This window comes from Anas acuta, chromosome 1, assembly GCF_963932015.1.
Source record: "Anas acuta chromosome 1, bAnaAcu1.1, whole genome shotgun sequence".
Lineage (NCBI taxonomy): Eukaryota > Metazoa > Chordata > Aves > Anseriformes > Anatidae > Anas > Anas acuta.
This window is the reverse complement of record NC_088979.1, coordinates 35,706,377-35,722,415: the sequence shown is the minus strand read 5'-3', so window position 1 is coordinate 35,722,415 and position 16,039 is coordinate 35,706,377. Positions and strand designations below refer to the sequence as shown.

General features: G+C 41.4%; 1 protein-coding gene across 2 annotated transcripts in view; it reads right to left on the bottom strand.

Annotated features, from left to right (window-relative positions):
- Nucleotides 1–474, bottom strand: part of TDRD3 (tudor domain containing 3) — a 104,269-nt gene extending 103,795 nt beyond the window's left edge. For both annotated transcript variants that reach the window (XM_068675856.1, XM_068675863.1), the window contains exon 1: nucleotides 182–474. In XM_068675856.1, coding sequence (XP_068531957.1) covers nucleotides 182–222 — 41 coding nt within the window. In that variant the 5' untranslated portion in view covers nucleotides 223–474. The remainder of the gene's footprint in view (nucleotides 1–181) is intronic.
- Nucleotides 475–16,039: the final 15,565 nt, after the last annotated feature.

The following is a 16,039-nucleotide window of genomic DNA, read 5'->3' as shown; positions in this document are numbered from 1 at the left end:
CCAAAATAAATAAATAAACGGATAAATAAAACACCACCGCAGCACACGCCGATATAGCGAGTTACGCCCCAAAGCCAGCAAGCAACGGAGGGGCCGGGGGCCACGGCGCCGTGCCCGGGACACGGCAGGGTCCGGGTCCGGGTCCGGCCCCCGCGACATGGCGGCGGGCGCCCCCACTTACCAGCCCGACTCCCCGAGCGCCGCCCTCGCCCTGTCGGCCATGGCGCCTCCCTCCCGGCCTGCCTGCCTGCCTGCTCGCTGCCGGCGGGGCGGGCAGCGCCCGCTCGGTTTCCCCCCCGCCCCTCGGCCCGCTCCGGGCAGCCGGCCCGGCCGGCTCTCGGGCTAGGGGAGGGCGATGGAGGGAAGGGACGGGAAGGGAAAGGGGAGGGGGGGAAGAAAAAAAAAAAATAAATAAAAAAATAAAAAAATGAGGGGGAAGGAAGGGGAGGAGGCGGCGCAGGCAGCGACGAACAAAGCCCGCGACCGGCGCCAGCCCCGCTCCACACCCCCGTGTGGCCGCTATGGGGAGGAGGGAGCCCGGCTGGAAGCCGCTGCCGCCATGGCGGGGAAGGGAAGGGAAGGGCTGAGGGCACGGCGGGAGGAGGAGGAGATGGCGGCGGGGCCCTGCCCGCGGCGGGGCTCTGGCGTGTGGCACCGGCCGCCCCGGGTCCCTCGGCCCGGAGCCTCTGTCCCGGAGCCCTGGTCGGGATCTGTGTGGGGAAGGGGGGTGGCCGAGGACCTCATTTATCTCCAGCGGGAAGAGTGTAAATAAATACGGGGAGCACTAATAGCGTCGGGTAGGAAGAGTCCCCTCCATGTCCTCAGGGTGGGTGGTGGGGTGAGAAGTGGGTTTTCGGGGCAACGAGATGTAAAAGAGGCTGTTTCTGCGTTTGTGTCTTTCCTAATATTTTGCCCTGAAATGAGCATGGAACTTTATGGTCTGCCTTTTTAATGGGGTTTTATAACTTAAAAATATGGCACTTTTTTTCATTTTCACTGTTATATGTATCTCATTACTTCAGGCTACTTCAGTAATCGACAAAAAGTGTTTGTTTTTTGTTTTTTTTCTGTACCTATATACTCTAGTATTCAAAGAAATAAGAAAAAAAAAAAAAAAAAGAATGTGAGCAGGTAATCAGTTAAGAAAATGCCTACCCTAGTCTTGGTCCTCAAGGTTTCTGCCTGCAGCTGCCTTTTGAAAGACTGTGAAAATTAACATTAATCAGTCATGTCTACATGCTTCCGTAGCCAGACAGTGTCAAATGTTAAGTTTCAAAACTTAGGTACCAACTTTGTGTATTATGTACACCATGAAGGTGTATGCTCCTTCATGGGTCATTCTCATCCTTGGGATGTTGCAAATTTCATTCTTCATCTTCTTCAAATCAAAACTTGCTGTGTTTTGTTTGTTTGTTTTTAATCCACCCGAAAGCCTGGCATTGCCAAACTGACTAGCAATCACTCAGGAGAAGATTTACTTGTCACAAGCTGTGACTGCTGCTGTACTGACCAACGCTGTTCTCTCCTATATGCTTTGTCCTTATTCATACTGCATTGAATTGTCCTATGTAATATACAGATATAAACTCTTGGACAAAGGTTTTGTTGCCAACACATACATTGTCCTGCGTGACTGCTGTTTTTCAAGAAATTATACTTTTTTTTCGAATCAGTTACAAAAACTTGGTGCAGAAAAAGAAAACAAAACCTACATTGTTCAGATGAATCTGAGCAATTTTTTGTGTTGTACGTATAACTCTTGAAGATTTTCTGATCTGGAGCCTTAGCGGAAAGAACATACTCTAGCCCTCTAATGAGATTCTGCTTAAAGTAGACTGACACATACATCTTTTCTGGCAAAATCTCAAAACAATGAGTGTCACACTCATGGAAGTTTCAATCCACATGCTGGTCATTAAAAAAAAAAAAAAAAGGAAATACTAATTAGGAAACTGCAACAACACGTTTTTGATGGAAGTGCATAGCAATCACCAGAGCCATCTACGCAGATCTGAATAAACTGAGCCAACCCAGTCATATTGTTTATGGATTGAATAACCATATGACTTTGGGATTTTTAAAGTTTATACAGTCCCATGTCATGGCAAGACTCCGGATGAACAAGAGCTTCCAAAGCGGTAATACCAAGGAGAAGTAAAACAAGAGCCCTGAGATATACCTACTGTGTGCCTGTACCAAAGTTCTTAAATTAGTAGCCTGACATCAAGAGAGTCACTCTGAAATATTAGTGGCTGAGTCACACCCTTCATTCCAGCAGTTTTGCATGATGAACAGTAGTAGCTGCTGACATGGAAAAGTAGCAGCAGATAGGTGGAATGGTAGTGCCAATTCAGTCACTTATTATGCAAAATAAATGGAAATAAAAGAACCTCTCATTTAGACTTTGACCTGGCTGCACATGAAATGATCAAGAAAAGGTTGTAAACTTTGTTGTAGCTCAAAAAGGGGTGCCTGTACAGCCAATTAGTAAAGGATGGAGTATGACCTAGGAGAAGATAATGAGAATTGCAGACTGTATGCATTACCTTATATTAGTTTAAGAAATGGAAGCTTTTGCTAACTTAAATCTTCATCAAAATCAGCAGGCAATTATACTGGTGATTTACACCAGCAGATGGCTATCCATTGCAACTCATGGCACAAAAAGCCATCTGTAAAGAAAAGGTAGTAACCAACGTTGTTCTTCATCAAGGTGCATAAGCATCCATTCCCACAAATTCATTATATGCAAGATGATATATAAATATATAGATATATATACATACACGCATCTTTTGTACATGAGAAGTTCCCATTAGTGCATGTTTCTCTGCGAGCAGAGGGCACTGCCCAATCTTTGCTATTTCTAGTTGCTGATAGCTGTGCTGCAATGCGAGGTAAATAATTAGGTCCACTCTAAAACAGAAGGTGATACAATGCCTGCCAGGCTGACAGAAAGCTGCAAATTGGAGGAATAAGACCCTCTGTAACAAGTGTTCATGATAAAACATTCTTAGAGCAGACCTTTGTATCCATCCATCGCCTTTTGAGTAAATGAGATTGCTGAAAGTAATGAATGTCAGACTACTTGGGGCTGTACAGAGACTGATCCTAGACTCCAGCACACCTGCAAGGGGCTCTGTGCCTACACAGTTTTCCCAGAAAAATACAACATTGCATCATTCTTTACAAAATTCACGTAGACTCCTTATGTCCAAAGTATAATGTAGTTCGATATACTTCACTGAAGTTGAAAAACTCATTCCAGTTTCTCATTCCGAGCACCTGTTTCAAGTGTTAGCTGTTGAAAAGTGGGAGGTTAAAAGGCAAGGTCTGTGATGAACAAATAACACTGCTAAATTTACACATAAAACTTCAGGATTATTTGTGATACAAAATCACTTTTTATAGTATCTTTGAAAAAAGAGTAATTTTCAGTCACTGTGATGGCTTGCATAAATGCACCCACATGCCTAACTGGTTGACAGTTGCATTTAAAAATGCTTTGTGTGTAAATCAGCTATGTTACATTTAAGAAATACCTCAACCAGTTCCTCTCAGAATGAAATAGGGAAGTGTCATGGAGCAGAGGGCTGGCAGCTTCTCAAGGGAAGGCAAATCAGGAACAAAGCACACTAACAGGACAGGCAGGAGCAGCAACCTCACCATAAGGAACCACTGGCAAGTCCAGGTCTGGATCTGGGCCAGAGATGGTGTTTAGGGTCAGACACAGCCCAGTGGTGACCCAGTGGCCACCACGACAAGGCAGGTCCAAGCTTGTGCCAGGAAGCCCAGCTGGTGGCTCTGAGTTCAGGTCCAGACTGAAGAGCTACAAGCCCAAGTGCAGACCTTGCTGCAACACAGCTGTGATGTAGCCCAAGCAGGGGCAGGTGGCACACCCCCAGCTTAAAAGCAGTCCCTAAGGGAAAGAAAGGGCAGGGCATTGCTTCTGGCTTCTTGACAGCAGCTCTTACTGACACTGAAGCCAACCTTGGACTCTGCCAGGTAGACTCCTTGGCTCAGCCAACAAAACTCCCAAAAGGGGGATGTGCTCCAGGCCCTGTCAACTAGTCAGTTCTGCAGTTGTGTTAATGTGGGAATCAGTCTGAGGAGCAACTTTTATCTTTTATCTTCATGTATCTTTGAAGATGGGTTTCTCTGTTTTGTTGTTGTTGTTGTTGTTGTTGTTTTGTTTTTTGTTTTTTAATGCAGAAACAGGCTTAATAGAAAAGCATTCTGAATCATCCAAAACCAGGGCGCGAGACATAACAACTTATTCTGATATGTCTTTTATAAAGGGGTTCAGCTTACAAGGAAAACTGGAGAATTATTAAACTGGAGACTGTATTTGTCTTCTTCAAAGAAATAAAATGCATCTAGTACTTTTTATCTTCAAAGTGCTATACATGAAGTTATTTATATTTTAATGCAATCTTCCTAAATCAATACAATTGTTTCATTAAGTTTTAGATGTATTAAATTTACTGTTTATATATTATATGTGTTCAAGGTATGACATGGCTATTTAAAGAGGTAGAGTGGTAAATGGGGAAAGACATTATCTAATATGTCATCTTAGTAGCGCTAACTGCAAGTATGCAACGATGTCCAATAATGTAATGTAAGACCAAAGTAAGTTAAAGTGACCCCTCACCTATGCTGTGCTCTGCCTCTAAACCACATATAATTATGCAGTACAGCTTGCTTTTCTCCATTACATTCAGATTATTAACCAACAAAGTGTAAAGTATTACAACTTAATGTTATATGAGTATCATACTGCTTGCATATCTTATATTTATTTGCCTTATTTATTAGAAAAATAGGAGGCTAAGAGGAGAAATTGGATTTAGGCAACAACTAGCTCCTGTTGTTTATTTTAGCAAAAAGTAACTAGATCCTGTGATTTCTTCACAAAGTCCACAATGTGTGCAGTGTGGGCTACAGTAACAGATGGAGGCAGTCCCTCTTCTGTAGTACCAGGTAATGACAAGCATGTAAAGATATGCCTAAAAGGCAGTATCTCCTGACTGCTGCTCATGTGATCCGGGACAACCTGATCTATGACAAAGATGTCATTTCCACAGTGCTCTGTAATTGTAAGTACATAAAATGTTTGGTCTGCTTGAGGACCTCCTTTAGGGCAGTGGAAAGGCAGAGAACAGGCAGAACTAGCACATAGGGCAAGACAACAAAAGTTAGGTGGGCACTTTTTGTATCAACCCCACAGGTTCCCTTCCGTGGACTGAATCATCCTGGCTGCCCCCATCTCCTGCCAGCTCAGGCTCTGCTCACTTTGGTTCAGCAGCAGGCTCACAGAAGTGGGGAGCTGAAGCTAATGACTGTGCCTGCCAGAAATGGGCAAGAGCTGAACCCAGTGACACTGCACGGGTTTGGCATCATGCACACCAATCTTGAATGCTGAAACCAACAGTGGGATGGAGACCCTGAACACCAGCCTCTGTGGGAGGCTCCCACAAGGACAACAATGCCAGTTTGGTCTCCATTTTTATTTCATCTTTTGCACAGTATGCTTTCTTCATTGCATTATATAAAGCTCCTTTTACTGAACACAAGAGCCAACAATCTCTACCCTGGATATGTAGCCCAAGGTAACTGGGCCCTGAAGGTAAATGGCCTTCACTTCATGTCACTGTACTTCTAAGAGTGTGCTGGGGTTATGGAGCTGTTTCTCATGCTGTTTTCATGAGCCAGGAGAAAATATGCCTTTTTATTGCTATTATTTTCCTTTCTCTGAAAAACCTGCCCTGGGCCATAGCTTAAAAGGAGTTTGGAAGCATATTTAATCTTAGAGGGATTCTAGATGGCCCTGGTAAACAAAAGTGACGGTCTCTCAGTGCCCTGTGATGGGCCAGTCTAATCTGATTTGGCTGCAGTCAGAAGGATCAGCTTTACTGCACGCATTGTTGCTGTGCTTCAACCAAAATAAGCAGAGCTGCTTGTGAATGTTTTATCTTTTTTGTCTGAAGGGGAAGGGCGGTAGTCAGCACTCAGTCAATATGCATATTCTTTTTCTGCCATAAACTTCCCCAAGTTGTAGACAAGTAGTAAAGAGGGCTAGTTACTACAGGTGTTTCTCACTGGGGAGGTGTTTGCTGCAGGTGAGTAGCCAACCATGACCAGTTTGTCTCAAGACAGTCAAGGGTCTGTCATCTGTTACGGAACTTGGAGAAGGAATTGACTTTTCACAGAGTAAGGAGAAGGGAAAATTACATAAGTAATGATTTTTTAAAAGGGGAGAGTGAGGAGAGAGGCATAGAAAGGAGCAGGTTGAAGAGATGAAGCAGAACAGAAAGAGATGAACAGCAGGCACATCTTGAAGCCTGGAAATTAAGAATTACAGTCTTGGATATAGTACCACCACCTATAGCCAGAGACTGTGTAGCAAGGGTGGTGTTGTAAGGAGAGATAACTTTCACTAAGGCCACATATAATATTTTTGTCAGGCTGCTGTAATTGATTTTGCCATCTGACTGCCTGCTCCTGGACCCTTTCAGTTTGAACACACTCACCACTTTCTCCTGCAAGTCACTAAATGCACGCAGGCTACGGTGATCTTGAAGATACAGTCCATGCTGCCATTATGTCAGTCTTAAATACAGCATCATTGCTGTCAAAAGGCAATTATCAAGGCACTGTGGTTGTCAGGATAAGGCCATTTATATATGGCATAATGATGCTATTGCTAAGTCTATGCATGGCTGCTTGTCAAAACTTGGACAGTTCTGATCTGAATGTTAGCGCAGACAAGGCACTGCAATGATCACGAGGGTACAATGGATCACTGAGTACAGCAGAATGTAATCTCGTATAATTATGACACTGGCAAGCCCCCTCAGAGGGCCAGCAGAAGGGCTTGTGTTTGTCAGTGATGCTGGCACAGCTCAACCTACTGGTCCTCTGGACACTGAATTGGTAAATAGCCAGGGAGCAGAGGATCAAACAGCATATGGCTTCACAGACTTTCATCGGGCTGCAGTAAACATCCCAGCCCTTAACAGCTGTGCCTCATCTCTAACAAGATTACCTTTAAGAGACTGATACCTTCTGCACTGAATGGAAATCTGGAAATAAGTGTGCTGCTGTCAAGGCTCTGCGTGCACTGAGAGGCTCTGCAGCCTCTTCCTTCCTCCTAGGGCTTTGGCTGCCTGTGTTCCAGTCCAGCGCTGATACAGTGCAGCTGTAGCTTTGGATCAGGCTGCTGGGAAAAGAGCTGTGTGAGAAGGAGCCTCATGGGGGCCTCCTGCCCTTTGCTTGCAAACTGCGCTGAAGCTCAGGCCTCCATCCTTGAGAGCCCTGAGCCGAGAGCTCCTGCCGGTGTCTGGCCATGTGCCTTGCTGATCCTGAACCAATGATTTGACTTCCTGAGTTGACCTTGTCCCCACTTTACCACTGTTTAGTAGATTATCATGTTTGGTAGTCTTCATAGAATCATAGAATATCCTGAGTTGGAAGGGACCCATAAGGATCATCAAGTCCAACTCCTGGCACTGCATAGGTCTACCCAAAAGTTTAGACCATGTGACTAAATGCACAGTCCAATCGCTTCTTAAATTCAGACAGGTTCAGTGCAGTGACTACATCCCTGGGGAGCCTGTTCTAGTGTGCAACCACCCTCTCGGTGAAGAACCTCTTCCTGATGTCCAGTTTAAACTTTCCCTGCCTCAGCTTAACACTGTTCTCATGGGTCCTATCACTGGTGTTTACAGAGAGTAGGTCACCTGCCTCTCCACTCGCCATCACAAGGAAGTTGTAGACTGCGATGAGGTCCCCCCATAGCCTCCTCTTCTCCAGGCTGAACAGGCCCAGTGACCTCAGCTGCTCCTCATAGGTCTTCCCCTCTAGGCCCTTCACCATCTTTGTCTCCCTCCTCTAGACACTCTCCAATAATCTTGAATATTGGCTGACCCTGGCCACCAGCATGGTACCTTCTGAGGTACTGTGGGATTGTGCCCTTCTTGGTGGGATCACCGCTCTCCTTTGCTGTCACCCTTAGCTCCCAGCTTGCCTTCCCTTGCAGGGCAGCCCATGCATGCTGCCTCCTGAGAGCTACCTCCCTAGAGCTGTAAACCGTGTTCCGTCAAGAAATGTGTCCCACCAGCAGTCAGTTCATGTCTGAAATAGGTATGCGTGTAAACTGAACAAAGCTCAGTAACAATGGAGATATTGCTGAAGGCCAACTGCTATCCATGCAATCTCTCAAGACGGTAACTGCCCTCCATTAGAAGAACAGTAGGTAGGGAATCTCTCTGAAGACCTCTGCTTTCTTCATGCTTTTCCTGCCTTTAAGTTGAATTTGTCATAGTTTGTCTCAGTGAAACTAAAGTTGATAGTAATGGACACCACTGGGCAGAACCGCTGATGAAGGGCTGCATGGTGAAATCACAGTACCCATATGGAACTGATGAGTTAAGGAAAGCACTTAGAGCGCTGTTCCAGGCATGCTAAAGGCCTTGTGGGATAGGTGTCATGTGAGAGGGTGCCTCACACAGTGTTCAGGTAGCTCTCAGGGTGATATAAAATATCTGTGGTATGGGCATGGATGGAAGACCGTAGAGTTGCCTACCCACCCTCACTGATGCCCTTGTTAAAGCTAAGTCCATTCCTCTTAGGGTGGGGCAGCAAAACCCAAATACTGCAAATGGTAGAAGCCCATAGTGGTAGAACCTAGTGCAGGCCCAGGCACCATTATCCTGCATAATACACTAACGGGATATGGCCTTCATTTTTAACATAGATTAAATCGTATATTGCAGACGCACAGAGAAGCAGTGACTACCTATTATGCAGCAATATATATGGCTGTACAGTAACTCTGTATATTGGTTTTGTTAATATTACTACTAAAAACATAAAGTTTAAATTTTTTATATCCATAATACCACAGAAGACATCATCTCTCTCTATGGTCGGTTTGGGGCATAAATGGTCCAACAATCTGTGTCAACACTTGACTTAATTGCAAGGTGGGAGAAGAAGACCAAATAAATAAATACTGTTTTCTCACGGAACTCTAAGAAGGTTATTTTCAGATCATAAAAGATTCACTCTGTAGTTTTCCTCAAGTGCCATCATATGTTTGTGCTTGAGGAAAAGCAAGTTATTGGAAATCTATGCCAGGCTCCAGCTAAGCAGTTGACTTTCTATCCTTGATTGAATACACACTAAACAGGCAAGAATGTTTTTGTGTTATTTCCTGGCAGTGAAAATATACTGTGTCATGTATCTTTCCTATTCAGATGTGGAAGCTTTTGCCTACCACTGCTTTTTCCCTGTAGTCTGCAGTCCCAAATCAGCACAGTTTGGAAAAATAACTAAATTTCTTAACAGCTTTCAAGAAGCAGCAAAATCAACTTCTGCGACACTTATAACAATCAAATGCAATAACTAGGCAAGTTATTTGCTGACCTTCACTTATGAATGATTCAGTTCCTTTCTCTTGTGATTCTGCTTTTATTTATATATCTTTTCTGTCTCTGTTGATTTTAGTTACTTTTCTGCCCTCAGTGTTCCTTGTTTCCCGCCTGTTAGCAAACACAAGAAACAAAGAGAATCTGAAAGAATCAGCAGATCTTCATAGTATTTTTTTAATCTTCTTTCAACAGAGAACTGTGCCATATATTGTGAATAGCTGCAGAATTATGAAGGGATAGAATCATCCTTAAAGCTGCCTTACATATTTTAGGTTATTAAAAGAAACATTATTTTTCCAGCTATATGTTTCAGATAACTTTTAGGTTAAATTCTGCTGTTCTCGGAGGTAAAGAATGAAAAGAAGCAGAAATGCTGGAGCCCTGAGCAACTTCTCATTATTCGCAAGTATGCACTTTGAACTTCCTTGGCTTCGATATTTATCCTGAGCGCCTAAGATATGGAGTCCATACAACAACAGGGGGATAAAAAAGAAAAGAAGAGCTTCGAAGACAGAAAAAGCTGCACAGCCCCAAATCTGCATCTGCAAGTGGGCTCCCACTGCCACAACTGTTTTAAAAGCCATATCTCCCTTAATTCTGTACAAAGATTCAGTTTTTCCTCAGCCTACAGAAAACAAAACAAAACAAAAAAATGATTCAGTTCAGAAGCAAATACATGTGCTAATTCAGCAACTACTCTATGCAGAATCCAACAGATGAGAGCCTGGGGGACACAAGTATGCTCCAGAAAGCACAGTGCTGTCTGGCAAATAAGTGAACCATTGAGAACTGGCACTCACCATGAAAAATAAGCAAAAGGAAGAAGGAAAAAAGAAAAAAAAAGAAAAAAAAAAAGGGGGGGGAAATGGGGGGGGGGGGGGGGAGAAATGAGAGATCAGAACAAAAATTTCTAGAGGAAGATAATAACAATTGAGAGAATAAAGAAAAGATGACAATAACTGGGCCACAGCCTGGAGCAAAGATTTGGGCTACATGTGCCAATGGGAATTCAGTCCAGTAAAAATGCAATGAATCAGAATAATTTTTTATTATGAAACAATAATATGTCACATAATGCTGCTAGTAAGCAAACCAAAGTAAACACAAGATACAAATATACAGATAGGTCATTAAGGACTCCCTTCTTTCTCCTTTTACAAATTACCTTTTGGCATGGAGGGGGAATACAGATTTTATAAGTTTATATTTTTCCCTCATCTGCCTGCAAAGCAAGAAATAATCAGTACTCTGTTCCACCCTCTATAAAATTCACTGAGGCATTCCTTTAATTATGCTTACAAATGCTTATGCTTGTGGGGCTACAGTGTGAACCAGGCGCCTGGCTGGAATAAGGGGAGCTGGAGAGAAGAGATGCTGAGGTTTTTATTTTAAAACAGATCTCTTTTCTGATCTGATTCACACTGCAGTCCTGCAACCACTTGTGTTGACATAGGGGTAGAAATTAATTAAGTCAGCACTGATGTTGAAGACAGTATATCATCAGATCATTGCCTCTTTGGAGAAAACAAACCCATTATTTGTGGAGCAGTGCAGCTGCAAATTAGAGGTGTGAGGAGAACGCATAACTGAGGGGCATATGAAAGGCAAATGTGAGAGGGACAGGAAATGTGTGTGTGGGAAAGGCATGTGGAAAACAATAGGGGGAGAGGGAAAACAGGGTTAAAATGTGGTATGGATGCCTTGGCCAACTCACTGACAATTTTTGTAGAGCCTAATTAAAACTTTCCAATTTTGCTAGGTTTGTCTATTTTCAGATTTTCTGCAATTACTGCTGTAACTGAGACTTCCCAGGTTTACATCAGCAGCTACGCAGGCATGGGACTACCATACTTTTATCACTAAAATTGAAACAGTTGTTTCCCATTAAAGCACAAAAAGCAAAGCAGAAGAGCAGAATCCACCAGCAGTTTTTTATCTATGCCAGTGCTTGCAACCACGTTCACTTAGCCCTATAAACAGGGTAGCCTGCTGTTAACAAATATCGCCTGAAGTAAAACACTAAACAATCTAAAAGAACCTTTTATTCCTATTTTACATATTTATTTCCAAACATCTCCTAACAGTTGCAGTTAATGCATTAAGGTGCCCAATCCCTACTGGCTGTGCAAATCATTCTTTCCCATTTACGCCAGCAGTATTACCATGGTTACATTATGAGAATGTCTTAACCTGGCAGGTGGCTTATCGAAATGCCTAGTACCTAGGCAATCCTGGTAAACAATCTCTATTTTTCCATCAAACAAATTAGTGTATCACATGCTCTGTTGTCCAGATCATGGTGCAGATCATTTGTTTCTTTGTTTCTGGGTTAAAAAAAAATAAAAATAAAATGTAATTCTCTTAATATTACTACTTAACCATTGCAAAATTCCTAATGAATCATTTCTTAAAATGCAGTTTCCTCTACTCGCACTTTGATATATCTAAAAATCTCTGTAAAGTCAACAACAATAACAATAACAAAGCCTTTTGAAACCCACAAAAAGCCAATGTAAGGTTTATGTTTATAACTGCAGTTAAGAATGGATTTTAAATCTGAAAAGATCCCGTACCAGCTGGAGGCTGGCTAGCTTTTACTTGTGTGAGAGGATTATTTGGAAGATGCAAAGCTCTGTATTATTGTTTTCTAACTGATGTTTTCAAAGATAAATTCCTGAAGCTTTGCATATAGATTCAGATGTAAACAGTTGTGGTTGACAATACCAGAATTATTTTGTCATGGAAGTTAGAATATTTGGCTACTAGGTATCCAGACAAGTCACTCACATACAAACAGCAAAACGTTCCACAGAACTTGAAGCAACATGCCTTCGTGAGAGGATGAAGAACCAGGAATATAGAAATAAAAATGAAAACATAACGGTTTTAGCATTTGGCTAAAAACTGCTAGCAGTTTTTTGGATTGATGCTCCTGGTCATTGCAAATCATGGCCTAATAGAAAGCCTTAATAGCTCAGTTATTTTAGCTGTAATTCTAAAGATGTTGTAATTGGCCCAAGTCCTACATGCAAAAGCTTGCTTATATTTTTGTTGCCTGGCGTTTAGTGAGGTGAAATGCTAAGAAGCAGAGAGAATTTTCATTAACACTTTCACGCTGTTTGCCAAGATGTATTTTCTTACCTGAATATACGTCAACGTAGTAACTTAAATATAAGTACCTAAAGTATATCACCCTGAAGCATGTAGATGTTCACAGATTCATTCATATCACTGACCCATTCATTTTCTGTTTCACTGCAGAAAATACCTATCTGTTGTGTTTGTCAGCTTATGGGCACCTCTCCTGGCTCATACTGACTCCTCTGCCACATTGGCGAAGCTTCTTTCCTCCAGTTTTGGACTGTTGCTTTCAAGTTCAGAGACTCTGAAGTCTCGAGTCACTTAAAAGTGACTCCAGGAACTTTTTGCAATAGAGGAGAAAGCCGAAAAGCCTTCAGTATTTAAATAGAAATGTAAGTTTTGAGTGTAGTATAAATGCTTCAGATCTCTTAACCTTATTCATCAATTAACATAGCTGCAACAGCTGGGTTTTGATCCATATTTTCAGAGAACAGTAATGCTGCTGATACAGCATTTCCAGTTCCGTCAGAGGAATACTGAAGCGGTTTTCAGAACATAATTTAAAAAGTACTCAGTTGACAGGATGTTTCTTCAGGGAACCATTGATCGCATTCTCAACTTGCAACAGAAACAGAGATAGTCTTCATTTTAATTTCAATATCAGCAATGCCTTAAGTGACGATCACAGCTAACCCATTTTAATGACAACCCTGAATGTTTAGAAACTCTAGCTATTCAATATACTTCTGTGCAGAGAAACAAGAACAGATGGATACTTCCTTAACACCTGCTGCTGTGGGAGTCTTTTGAAACACTTGCAAGTAAGAAATTATTACTGCTATAAAATGTCTCTCCGTTTTATTTGTTTAGAAGATTTCTATAGAGCACACATACAATTTATTTTAGGTTTCTGAAGTTAGGTTGTACTTTTGGAAAGCTAAGGAAGTATCACTTACTGAAGGAAAGCTTATTTCTATGCCTCATAAAAAGAGGTTTTAGGATATTAAATTGAAGATTTACTGCAATCTGTTGTGTAAGCAGGCCAAGAGATGTGCATAGTGTGCTACTACAGGAGTACTAGAATAGCTCCAGGGACTAAGAGCCCAGTCCTGCAAAGCACAAGGAGTTCCAGCGAACAAGAGAAAGCTTTCTAGGGGGAATCACAGAAAACTGAAGCCTAATGCCTTTTTTTTTTCTTTTTTCTTTTTTTTTTTTTCCCTCAACTACGCACATTGCAGAAAGATGAAGTGCAGAGATTTTTGCTCATAATTGTCTTAATGGCCTTCCTTGGGTGGTTTAAATATTCCTTTGTTTCTACATGTAGCCAAAAGGAGAAAGACAAATTATTTCATAGGTTTGGAAAGCTCTGCTCTCTCCATTCTCTTCTGAAGTTATATTCATTGCTTTTTGTTTTGTTTTGTTTGTATTTGGGGGGTAGTGTTGTTTGTTTTATAGAATCTCATATGCAATAGATTAAAGAAATAAAAATGTAAATTCTAAGGATCTGAAAGTAAAATGTGATTAGGAATTTTTATCCACCTAGATTATTTAATGAGATTCATTTTCATTATGATCAAGAAATGGCCAAAAATAGCCGTAAAAACTGGTTACTTTAAATATTTAAAAATAAAAAATAAAAGAAAAAAAAAGTTTGACTTATTTCCAAAATGAAAAGAACATATTTTCTTCCTGTCATCTTTTGGCATAGGTGTTTCAAAAATGAATGCAGATGATTGGGAATTTGGAAAATGGAGATCATATCTAACACAAAAGTAAGGCATTTCTTCAACCAGCCACTGAGGATTAACCATTAGCACATCACTCTGCTTCTACTTCACACATCACAGAGTTAAAAACGGAAATAAATACACTGACAATTTACTCCAAGCTCTTGCATAATAGAGGTCATAATACCTCACCCAGTAATTCCTGACCTATAATTTCAGACTGGGCTGGAGGACACCTTTGGGAAAGATACACAATCATAATTTAAAGGCTTCACATAGCAGCAAACTCATTAATTCCCAAAGTAAGTTGTTTTTATTGTAAATTGCAATCATGCTAACATTATCCACATTATTTTAGCTTGAATTGATATGTTTGTCTTCAACCACATGATTTTTATATGTTGTCTTACTGATTTGTGAGTTCTGTGATCTAAGTCTCTTCCCAGTGTACATCCTGATCAAATAATCAGTGACTTTCCTCTTGGATAAACTTATTAAATGCTCATTAACTTAGCTTCTGGCTTTAAGGTATGTTTTCCAAACTTTGCCCAATTAAAAGGATTCAGAAGAAACCTACAAGTACTGTTTGCTCTATATAAGAGTAGACAGAAGAAAATAATGATTTCTTACTCATCTCTACACTAATGCCATATATAAACATACAAATACACTTTTCCGTTTTCTTGGTAATTTATCTAAGGATCACAGCAATTACTTCAGACACTTCAAATATAAGGTTGTCCTGACAATTTACATGCATCTAGGATAAATCTTGTAATTTGTTTTGGCTTCTTTGGCTTCTGAACACATAGATAAGTTTGCTGTATGTCTAGGATGCGAATTCCAAGAGATAAACACTAGACAGTGTTTAATGTACAAGTTTAGATAAACTGTTTATCTACTCTGGGTGATTAGGACCTGAAGTACATGACTTATGAGAAGAAGCTTAAAAGAACTGGGTTTGTTTAGCCTTGAAAAAGTTGGGGGGGGGAGGATTGTCTACAGATATCCAGCAATTGGGTGTAGGGAAAATAAAGGTGGACTCACCTTGAGGGTACACAGTGGAAAGGCAAGAAGCAATGGACACAAACTGCTAGAAAGGAAATTCTGATAAAATATTAAGAAAAAAGATTACTCACATTGAGAGTAGCCTGACGTTGGAACAGGTTGCCTAGGGAGGCTGGGGAATCTGTACGCTTAGAAATACTCTTGACTGGACAAAGCCCTGAGCAACCTGCCAGACCTACTCTGAATGGAGAGTTGGACCAGGTAACTTCCAGAGAGAGGTTCCTTCCAGTCTAAATGATTCTGACTCTGAGTAATTAATTAGCTCCACTCTTCTTATTCCCTGGTGAAGCTGAAGTGATGCTGTAATTTAGGTGTGAAATGCAGACCTTTCTCTGTAGACCTTGTGCAATATCTGACAGCAGGAATAAAGACTTTTACCAGGCTGCTGATTAACACAAGCAAATGGTTATTTTAGGGACAACAGATGAATATTTGTCTCATCCATCCATTGTACTTCTCTTGGACATCTCTGTCTCTCCTCTATGAATTGTACTGCTTCACTTTACAGCGCAACCTGATATGGTAAACTAGCATCTATTTCAGTTTTTTCATGGTTGACCAATATACAAGGTTCCTCATACAGACCATGCTGTAATTTCCAGCAGTGGAGTAGTAGCTACTGCATAAAACACTACTTCCTGCAACAGGAGGGATGGTTGAGATGGAAAAGGAGCCCTGAACAAAGTAATTTTTTAATCTGGTGCTTTCTTCTTTGCTTTCTTTACCACT